At 45.2% G+C, this 10,119-nt stretch overlaps 2 protein-coding genes across 4 annotated transcripts; both read left to right on the forward strand.

The window, feature by feature from the left end:
- Positions 1–225: 225 nt before the first annotated feature.
- On the forward strand, positions 226–6,932 carry dlat (dihydrolipoamide S-acetyltransferase (E2 component of pyruvate dehydrogenase complex)). Its single transcript, XM_068330463.1, has 14 exons — positions 226–645; positions 1,726–1,827; positions 1,907–2,031; positions 2,203–2,359; positions 2,945–3,071; positions 3,175–3,392; positions 3,513–3,648; positions 3,783–3,850; positions 4,297–4,398; positions 4,623–4,730; positions 4,825–4,943; positions 5,178–5,340; positions 5,451–5,587; positions 5,687–6,932. Exons 1-14 carry the CDS (start codon positions 406–408, stop codon positions 5,814–5,816), a joined length of 1,932 nt encoding a protein of 643 aa, XP_068186564.1. The 5' UTR covers positions 226–405; the 3' UTR covers positions 5,817–6,932.
- Positions 6,933–7,049: 117 nt separating this feature from the next.
- zgc:165604 (uncharacterized protein LOC792578 homolog) lies at positions 7,050–10,039 on the forward strand. Of its 3 annotated transcripts, none has more exons than XM_068330464.1 (7): positions 7,050–7,785; positions 8,550–8,704; positions 8,871–8,937; positions 9,070–9,201; positions 9,285–9,440; positions 9,524–9,665; positions 9,754–10,039. In XM_068330464.1, the coding sequence occupies exons 1-7, from the start codon at positions 7,665–7,667 to the stop codon at positions 9,977–9,979; spliced, it is 999 nt and encodes a 332-aa protein (XP_068186565.1). In that variant the 5' UTR covers positions 7,050–7,664; the 3' UTR covers positions 9,980–10,039. The 3 variants fall into 3 exon arrangements, with proteins under 3 accessions (XP_068186565.1, XP_068186566.1, XP_068186567.1); XM_068330465.1 differs by having other exon boundaries at positions 9,543–9,665; XM_068330466.1 differs by having other exon boundaries at positions 8,650–8,747.
- Positions 10,040–10,119: the final 80 nt, after the last annotated feature.

Consider the following 10,119-nt stretch of genomic DNA (forward strand, 5'->3'; position numbering starts at 1 on the left):
CACGTTTTACTTATCAGTACTGTACTTTCAAATTACAGGGGGACAGGACATATTGTTTTATTATTTTGTTAAACTATTTTGTCTCAGTCCTGTTTGTTTATATACTGTACATTAAAAAATGTAAAGTTTTCAGTTTTACGAAACCCGGTAATGTGTCATTCGGTTTTTCAAATTGCTTCACGACAACTGTTTACGACACTTCTTTCGACCACACGGCAGATTCACAGGAGAGACGTAAAGCGTCGTGTTTATGGGCCAGAGGAGGAGGAGGTCATTGGAAAGTGAGGGGAACGACAGCTTCAGGGTGGTGGTCCGGGTTCAGAGAAGACTTTCGGTTCCGGTGTGTGTCTAATGCCGGTGTGAGGCTTGATTCTAGAGCTCTGTTCACTTTTCAACCGCTGCGAAATGCTCCGTCTGCTCCTGCGGCTCAGGCCGTCTGCCGGGCTTCCTTGTCCCCGTGCCCTCCGTGGGAGGCCTGCTTCCCTCGCCTCCCGTTCGGCGCAAGGACCTGGCTGTCTGAGGCGGCTTCATTGCCGTTCCCAGGCCGTCTGTGTGGGCTCGGGCGTCGGCCTCAGAGGAGCCTCGCTGCGGTGGTATCCCCAGCCGAACGGTGTGCGTTTCTACAGCCTGCCGCCGCACCAGAAGGTAACTTCAGTCACCTCCAGAACCCGCGCTGTGCTTTCTGACCGAGATGCTGCACCGTGACTGCTATCATGACCGCCCTTATAAATTAAGATGTATGTTGGATGGATTTAACTGTGAATCACGTTAAGTCCAGCTGCTGGAGGAGATCCACCAGTCTGGCTTCAGCAGCATCATCTGGGTGGGACTCCGTGGAGTGGATCTTTGTGTCCAGATGTCCCAGACATCCCAGTCCAGAGGAACATTTCCAGTTCCTCTGAAGGGGAATCCTCATGGGTTGTCATTCTAGATTAGATCTGTAATCCCTCCAGTGACTTTAGGGTCTACCCTCTGGTCTCGTCCTAGTTGGAATTACCCAGAAAAACTCAAATACACAACCAGAGTGTATGTAAACATGTTACATACACTCTGTGTGCTGCAACCTTGATGCTCTTGTAGACACGTTTGATCATCCTGCTGGCAAAATAGTTTGGGTTTTTTTAAAACCATTTTTTCATATTTGTAGTTCAGATGTGTTTTCTGTGAGTGACGGTATTGCTGTTGGTTATTTCCACACCATATTATCAGTTCAAGCAAGTTATGAGTGTGTCGTCTGTAATTAGGCATTTGTTAAAGTTAATACGCACATTAAAATAATTTTTGTCAAGAATACAAGAATAATTGTTATTCTTCTTAATTCTTTTTTGCTGAATTTCCATTAGCCAGATCCACAATGGATCTGATGACAACTTCATCTTGATGATCTTTAGGTTGTTTGAATCCATCTCAGTTGCTGCTGTCTGGTGTCTACAGATATTATGTCCAACGAGAAATCTACAGTATTTGTGATTGGTCCTGAAGCTGGAATCAAAGAGTTAGGGGAGATGATTGTACCATTGCTGTTCTTGTGTGTACCGCTGAAATGAACTGCACATTTTTAAACACTCTGAAGTAGAGATTATTTACAACCCATGCTGTCTGACAAAATTTGCAACGTCCTATGACAAAACCTCACTGGAGTTTGTCTCGACATCAGGTCAAACAAGGTGCTTTTTCACAACTTCTTGATACTTGAATTCCTGAAATTTGTCATGTGTTCATCAGGTGGAGCTTCCCGCGCTGTCGCCCACGATGCAGACGGGAACGATCGCTCGCTGGGAGAAGAAGGAAGGAGAAAAAATCAACGAGGGTGATCTGATAGCTGAGGTTAGGATCTGTCTGTGTTATTGTGCTAAAGTATGGAATCCTCTGCCAAACAGGGAGTCAAGTGGTATCCTCTTTGTAGGTAGAGACTGACAAAGCCACCGTCGGTTTTGAGATGCTGGAGGAGTGCTATATGGCAAAGATCCTGGTTCCTGAAGGGACCAGAGACGTCAACATTGGATCAGTAATCTGCATCACGGTTGACAGGTGAGCACCAGAATAAACTGTTTGAAATCCCATATTCTGATTCTAATTGGCCTGAGATAATCTAAATTTGACGATGGGACATCTCAACTTTCCTGTCAGCTCATTTGTTTATTCCTCAAATGTTTTGTGCGAATATGTGTTGAAAATATGTGTGCATGTTTTCTCCTGCAGCCCGGACCTCATCCCAGCCTTTAAGGATGTAACTCTGGACTCACTTCAAGCAGCCGGTGCTGCTTCCTCCCCAGCAGCCTCTGCTCCTCCTCCTCCTGCAGCAGCTGCTGCTCCTCCTCCTGCAGCACCAGGCAGCTCTTACCCCTCACACATGAAGGTACGTGTGTTCTTGCATGAACACAACAGAGTTGGGCGGGGAGAATTGTTTAAGGTCACATTGTCCACTATTGTTCACTAAACTGCATGTAGTGTCTAATTACAAAATGGATGACAGTTTATGGTTCCCTGCACACGACTCAAAGACTTATCTATTGACGCCCACACGGGTCATACCACTTTGAATAGAACAGGATCAAAACTAGTGCATTTACAGTGACTGAGGTGCACCTGCACATCTAGATAATAATTGTGTGCATTATCTTCCCTCTGGCATGGATTGCAGGGGTTACCACAGTTGTCACTGTTTGCTTTTCTGTGTGTTCTCATTCTCATCTGGGTCATAGCTTGTGTGTTTTTTCATGAAACTTTGCTGACACATCAAAAGACTGCTGGCTTTTTGGTCCCGCTTTTTTTTTGTGTGTGTGTAGGTTTGAATAGAAAACATTCAGCTTTGACTGGTATTTGTGTGACTTAAAAACTGTCATGTCTCTACAATAAGTTGTTCAAAGACATGACAGAACTTGTATTCATGTACATGAACATGAAATGTCATTTTGTGTTGCTCATGTTTGTGCGTTTCCAGATCACGCTTCCTGCCCTGTCTCCCACCATGACGATGGGAACGGTGCAGCGCTGGGAGAAGAAGGTGGGAGAGAAGCTGAGCGAGGGTGATCTATTGGCCGAGATTGAGACAGACAAGGCAACTATTGGTAAACTGAACTCTGCTCCAACACCTCAGTCCTGTTTTGTGACAGAGTTACTCTGTTATTGAACGGCTGATCATTCCTATTTTGTCACCTTGCTTCTCTGCAGGCTTCGAGGTGCAGGAGGAGGGATATTTGGCTAAAATCATGGTGGAAGAGGGAACTAGGGATGTTCCCTTGGGAACCCCACTGTGCATCATCGTAGAGAAAGAGAGCGACATTGCTGCATTCAAAGACTATGTGGAGACCGGAGTGCCAGAGGTTTCCTCACTACCTCCTCCACCGCCTCCAGCTTCAGCTCCACCTCCAGCTCCTGCTGCAGCACCTGTGAGACAAGATTTTACTTTGAAACATATGTCAACACTTTGCCAAATACTCACAAACTTGTACAGTTTTGACATTCAGTTTTAAGATAAATGCATTACTTGTTCTTAATATGTGGTCCAGGCTGCAGCTCCGGCTGCTGCAGCACCCGGTCCTGCCCAGTCTGCCCCCGCTGCACCCAGGAAGGGTCGTGTGTTTGCCAGTCCGCTCGCAAGAAAACTGGCTGCAGAGAAAGGAATTGACCTCACTCAAGTCAGTGGTAAGTAGTCGAAACCATGGTCCACTCTAAACCTGTACCAGTAGAACATCAAGGGTTTGTAGGGATGAGTGCAAAGCTAGACTATTAATGTTCAAATATTTTACTTAGTCTGCATGGAACCCTTTTGTGTCCAGGTTCTGGTCCAGACGGACGCATCGTCAAGAGGGATATCGACAGCTTTGTTCCTCCAAAGGCTGCACCTGTAAGTGTACTTAAATCCATTAACATATGGAACATAACATGGTTGAGATAGTATGTTTTTCAATATAATGATGTCTTTGGTAATAAAACATTTTTTGTCCGATTTTATTTTTAAGATTTCATTCACAAAAACAAAGAATAAGCTTCAACTGGCTGATTTTTTTATGATTTTAAGTCTTGGGGTTTTTAATTCAACAATAAACTGAAATTCTGAAACTGAAAAATGTTTTTCAGTTTTTTTCCCAGACATATCGACAGATTATGGCATGTTTGTTTTAGTTTGTCTATATCTTTTTATAGTAAGTCAAAAAGTAAAAAAAAGAAGAAGAAATAAACTGTCATCCATCTTGGCAAAATCAATTCCAGTTTTAACCTCCTGAATCTCTCAGACTGTGAACACCACTGCGTGTGTTTGGATCTTAATGTGACTGAAATCCCTTCCATCAGGCTGTAGCCGCCGCTCCTGCTCCGGCTGCTCCTGCAACTGCTGCAGCTCCTGCTGCTCCGGCCGGGACCTTCACCGACATCCCCATCAGCAACATCCGCAAGGTGAGAGCAAACACACACACACACACACACACACACACACCTGTGCCTTTGGTGTTTTGTGGAACTTCTTCACTTGGAGCTCCTCTGGTGATGCCTCCAGGCGTAATGTGGTACATGCAGGGTTTAGTTCTGGTGTAGGCAGTTCATTGCCTACACCAGAACACAACTTCATACATACATGATGAATGAGCTTGAGGTCCATACTGTATGTGTGTCTCCTGCAGGTGATTGCTCAGAGGTTGATGCTGTCCAAGCAGACCATCCCTCACTATTACCTGTCTGTAGATGTCAACATGGACCAAGTGCTTGAGATCCGGCAAGAACTCAATGCTGTGAGTTTTCTTGTTGAATTATACCTTCAGGGAATCCTCTCATTTAAGATGATTCCTTTTTTGTTTTTGACATGTGTTTTTCTTTCCTCTGCAGGAAGTGAAAGCCCAGAATATCAAGCTGAGTGTGAATGACTTCATCATTAAAGCCAGCGCTCTGGCCTGCCTCAAAGTTCCTGAGTGCAACTCCTCCTGGATGGACACAGTCATCCGCCAGTAAGTCAACACATGGGACAATACTGAAGGTGTTATGTTGTTCATGTGGATGGATGGAGAAACAGGAGCGGATGGTTTGTTAGACCTGAGAATAATGGACCTTTGTTGGGTGTAGTTGCATCGTTGTGCCACTAGAGGGGGCTCAATGCAAATGTATTTGTCGTGTGTTGAGAAGAACACGTTCACTGCGCCTCTGAGCTGTCCTCAGTATTCACTTATCTACTTCTGTTCCAGGAATCACGTGGTGGACATGAGCATAGCAGTGAGCACAGCCAACGGTCTGATCACGCCCATCGTATTCAACGCCCACACCAAAGGACTGGCGGCCATTAGCGCCGACGTCTCTGCTCTCGCTGCCAAAGCCAGAGAAGGCAAACTGCAGCCACACGAGTTCCAGGTACGTCACGTGATGCGATGTGGGCGCACGTAGGACGGTTTAGAACAAAGAAGCTGAAACACTCTCGTCGAATACGTGTGGGGGTTTTTTTTGTTTTTTTTTCCAACCAGGGAGGGACGTTCACCATCTCTAATTTGGGGATGTTCGGCGTGAAGAATTTCTCAGCCATAATCAACCCTCCTCAGTCCTGCATCCTCGCTGTCGGAGGCTCGGAGAAACGGCTCATGCCTGCGGATAATGAGAAAGGGTGAGTTACGCCACAGCGAGCGGGAACGCCTCTGCCTGTCAGTAAAATTCAAATCTGAGGTGGTTTGTGTTGTTTATTTTATTTTTATTTTTTTTGCAGGTTTGACGTAGCCAGCATGATGTCGGTGACGCTGAGCTGCGACCACAGGGTGGTGGACGGGGCAGTTGGCGCGCAGTGGCTTGCAGAATTCCGCAAACTCCTGGAGAAACCCATCAACATGCTGCTGTAATCGGACTGTACTGAGCTGAAATACCACAGACAGGCTGTCAACGAAGACATCTGATTGGTCTAGCTTGGTCTGGACCCTCCTGCGATTGGCCAGCCTGCCACCAGGTCACTCCCAGTTACCTTGAAGGGGGAAGAGGCAGAACTCACTCCGCTTGCTTGTCTGTCTGTCTCTGTTTTAATCTCCTGTCTCTCTCTCTCTTTTACTCATCATCTTCTATTTATTAAAGCCCCGCCTCCAACAGAACAGACTTAAATATAACACATGTAGAAAAGACCGGCCCTACATCCCGAAGAGATTTGAGTATTGAGTTTAAAAGGGAAGTGTTACATGCCAAAAACAGAATTTATTTATCGCAAAGTGTGTTATCTGTATGTGAATGTGTGTGTGTGTGCTATCCATTATCAACTGAATTGATTTGATTGTGTGTGAAAGTGATAAAGAAAATGGAAAGTGTGACAATCTCCAATCTTTCCAGTAAAAAGATGTGATTTTTTTTTGTCGGCAGAGGGAAGCAATGCAAGAAAAGTCCAGACACACCCAACCCTGTCGCTTTTCAGTGGCTGTGCTGACACACGCACGCACACACACACACACACACACACACACACACACACACACACACACACACACACACATACACACTCATTAAATTATAATATTCATTGTTTTCTTTGTGAGTTTCTGTATATATATTCTTCACTGTAGGATGAAGACAGAGCTCTGTGTGTGTTTGTGCAATGTACACACACACACATGCACACACAGACACTAAAGTCAGACAAGGCCTCACCATGAGACTTAATATCTGTACAGTCCTGAATAATAACAATCCCTCCTCAAGAACAGTTTTCCGATTCTCTATCTTCTCTCTTTCTTTTCTAGAGTAAAAACACTTTGAAATGTTCTGTGTTTCACAGCTGGAACGCACAAAGCTGGTGTTGGTTGTTATTTGTGTTTGGAATAAATTTGGGAGAAGTCAACATTGTGCCAGAGGCTTTTTAGTTTGGGTCTTTAAAATTAGGCTCATTCTGACGGCCTCATTTAAAGCAGTCATGGATACAAACGGTTCGCAGAGCGTGATCAAACCAATAAATAAAGTGAAGAATTTTTCAACCATGAGTTCTGGAAACTGTTGCCCTGCTTTGGCTTGTTTTTTTGTTTTTGTATTTTTTTAAGTGCTTCAAACCGAATGTAAAATCCAGAGGTTGCTGTTCCTTTGTGTTACTGATATATGTTTGGCCCTTCATGGAGTCGAGTCTCTCTCTCTTTCTACAGATTCTCTGAATCTTTTGATGATACAGAGCATAGATGGGATTAAAAACTGCACCGAGACATCTTCTGGAACTGTTTGTCCAGACAGATTTCTAAAAGCACACTCTGTGAGCACATTTCAATCAGGATGGCATCCGTATGTGAAGTACTCTTCATTTCATCTGTAACGATCCATGTGAAGCAGGTCTGATTTAAAGGCTTCCTCTGTTTTATATCTATATTCAGACAAATACCCTACCAGCCATTAGAGCCTGACCCTGAAGCATTATGGGATGTTTTATCACATCTAAGAGATGATGCTCTCTGTGGATCAGCAGTAGTTATGTTACACAAATTATTCCACCCTGGCTGATTATAAATATAAAAGATATATGTCAACATATTTTTATTATTCGTTCCATCAAATGGGAAATTTAGTCGAGTGGAGTTTGTTGGACTTCTGCAGTTGCTTAAGTCTATTAAATATATTGAATAGCTTCTATTTGTTGTTGTTGCTCTTCCAATTAGATAATGAGGGGTGAGCGTGAAAATAATAGAAGGTGGGGCCGGTTGCGTCGCTCAATACATTAATCATGCATGCCTGGGTTTGGTCACCAGCTTGTGGGAGAAGGTCTGTCGTGTTCCCACTCAGCTATGGGCTCGTCTGGAAGATGGATTATCTGGATGCTGTGTGTGTGCTGCTCTGCTCAGGAGAACGGTAAGCTGTGTCCTGACCTGCAGGTCATCCAACAGGACAGCGTCGGTCACTTTGAAAAAAGTGCGGTATCTTAACAGTAATTTAATGGCTCTAACAAGAGGAAAACATTGCTGCATCATTTCTGTGGAGTATTTTGTATTTTGTAATAAATTTTTTGATTCTGTTTTAAGCAGTAAGGAATTTCTGCTCTGTAGTAAAAACACAAAGTTGTAGATTAGACCCACCACTGAGAATATGATGTTAAAACATGACAAACCTGACTTGACTTTAAAGCCTCAGATTATTTGGATGGATGTGTTAAACAATACACAAGAGTGATGGGATAAAACTGAATCTGTGACGTTTTATTCATGAATACTGCTGCAAAACAGGCTGATCTCAGTCTTACTGTTACATCAGGATGCGTCTGTGTCAAAGCCTCAAAAACCAACGTTTCAGAAAGGGAACATTTAAACCGAGACGACGTCATTAGACGAACACGTCCCAGTGAAGCCGCTGTTGTTCCATTCAGCCTGTTTGGCACAACCTCAGCTGTCAAGTGTAATCAACAACTAGTACGCTGAATTCCCACACACACACACACACAAAGGGCCGCAGGACAACAAGGGTCTGGGTGGGGGTGTCATTATTCCAGTAATGAAGGAGGATCAACAGGGAGACCAGGGAACCAAAAAGCAGAACAAAGCAGGAGGAACTATTTAAATGAACAGTTTCTGATGTCATGAGACGTGTGCGACTCGTGTGAACTTTTTTAACGGACGCAGTGGCGCTGAGGGTCACCATGAGGGAGTCCAGCCTGCAGGTGGTTCAGGGAGACTACGTGGTTCTGCCCTGCTCCTTCTTCACCTCCAGCCCTCTCTCCAGACTCAACATCATCTGGACTCTGGCTCCGTTCTCCAGTCCTGAGGTGCCCACACAGGTCCGGATTCCAACACAAACACTCATCAACACCGCTAAATCAGGTTTCTTAGGCCTCTTTGAATATGATATTTTTTAATATCACGTCTCTGACTGTGTGGTCAAGAACCAACACCATCACATGACTGAATTAAACACACATTTAGACGTTCTCCTTCCTGTCCCAGGTGATCGTGTACGACCACGGACAGGTGATCGAAGATCCGGCCCTCACTGGCAGGGTGGGTTTTACAGGTCAGACCACTGAGACCCTTTCAACTTCAATTCTATCTTCTGATTTGACTTGAAGGAAAATAAAATATAAAAGATGAATTTGTAAATGAAAACAGGATGGCTACATGTTTACTTCATACACACCATCTGCAGGTGTTCCCTGGAGCGCAGATATCTTCCTCAATGACACACGTGTGTCAGATGCAGGGATTTACCGTTGCCTGGTCAACAACCCACCTGAGACAGCAAGTTCTGGAATCAATGAACTGGAGCTCAGAGTTCTGAGTGAGTTGGTCAAATATTAACCGATTCCACCGGAGTGAGAAGGTTTAGGAGACCTAGTCGATCTGAACTCATTATTTTTGCAGCACCACCTTCTCTGCCTCTGTGCCAGTGGGATGGAGATGCTGATGCAGGGGGAAGCGTCACGCTGTCCTGCTCCGTGGAGGAGGGCGTCCCCACCCCGGAGATCCACTGGGAAAAGCTAGATCCAGAGAAAATTGCACTTCCTATCAACATGGAGGGTCAGTGACACGAGTGCTGCTGTCTATTCAGTTAAATGTCTGGAAGCAGGCTGGGATGCTCAGGCCTCCTGGGACGTCATCAGGGTTGCTCTTCTCTCTCAGGGGACCTGACAGGTTCCATCCAGATCGCCAACGTGTCGTCTCAGACGTCAGGTTTGTATCGCTGCTCCGCCACCAACGTCTTGGGGACGGAGAACTGTTACGTCAGTCTCTCCATCTACACCGGTGAGCCTCTGTTCATTGGTCGGTGATCCCTTCTGCCTGTTTCCATCGCTGTCACCTGAACGACCTGCTCCGTTTGTCGTGGTGGCAGCTCCAGCTCGTTCCTCGGGCGTCCTGCAGGGCGTGCTGCTGACCCTGTCCATGTGCGTGGTGCTGTTGGCGCTGCTGGGGCTCCTGCTGTGGCTCCATCACACCGGACAGGACGGGTGGAGGTGGAGGAGGGCGAAGGAGGAGTGTTACGACATCCGGTACACGTCATCTCTGCGCTCGTTTGTTTGATCCTAAGCATCGGCAGGAATAAACAAAAAAATAAATAAAAAGTGGAAATGCCAGTTGTTTTCTGTCCATATGACATGATGTAGTATCATTTGAAATAAATGCAGTTTGAAATAAGTATGGTATTTTATTTATGAGATGCATCTTAAACTGTAATGCATGCACCTCCGATGACATCAGT

Source organism: Antennarius striatus, chromosome 13 (assembly GCF_040054535.1).
Source record: "Antennarius striatus isolate MH-2024 chromosome 13, ASM4005453v1, whole genome shotgun sequence".
NCBI lineage: Eukaryota > Metazoa > Chordata > Actinopteri > Lophiiformes > Antennariidae > Antennarius > Antennarius striatus.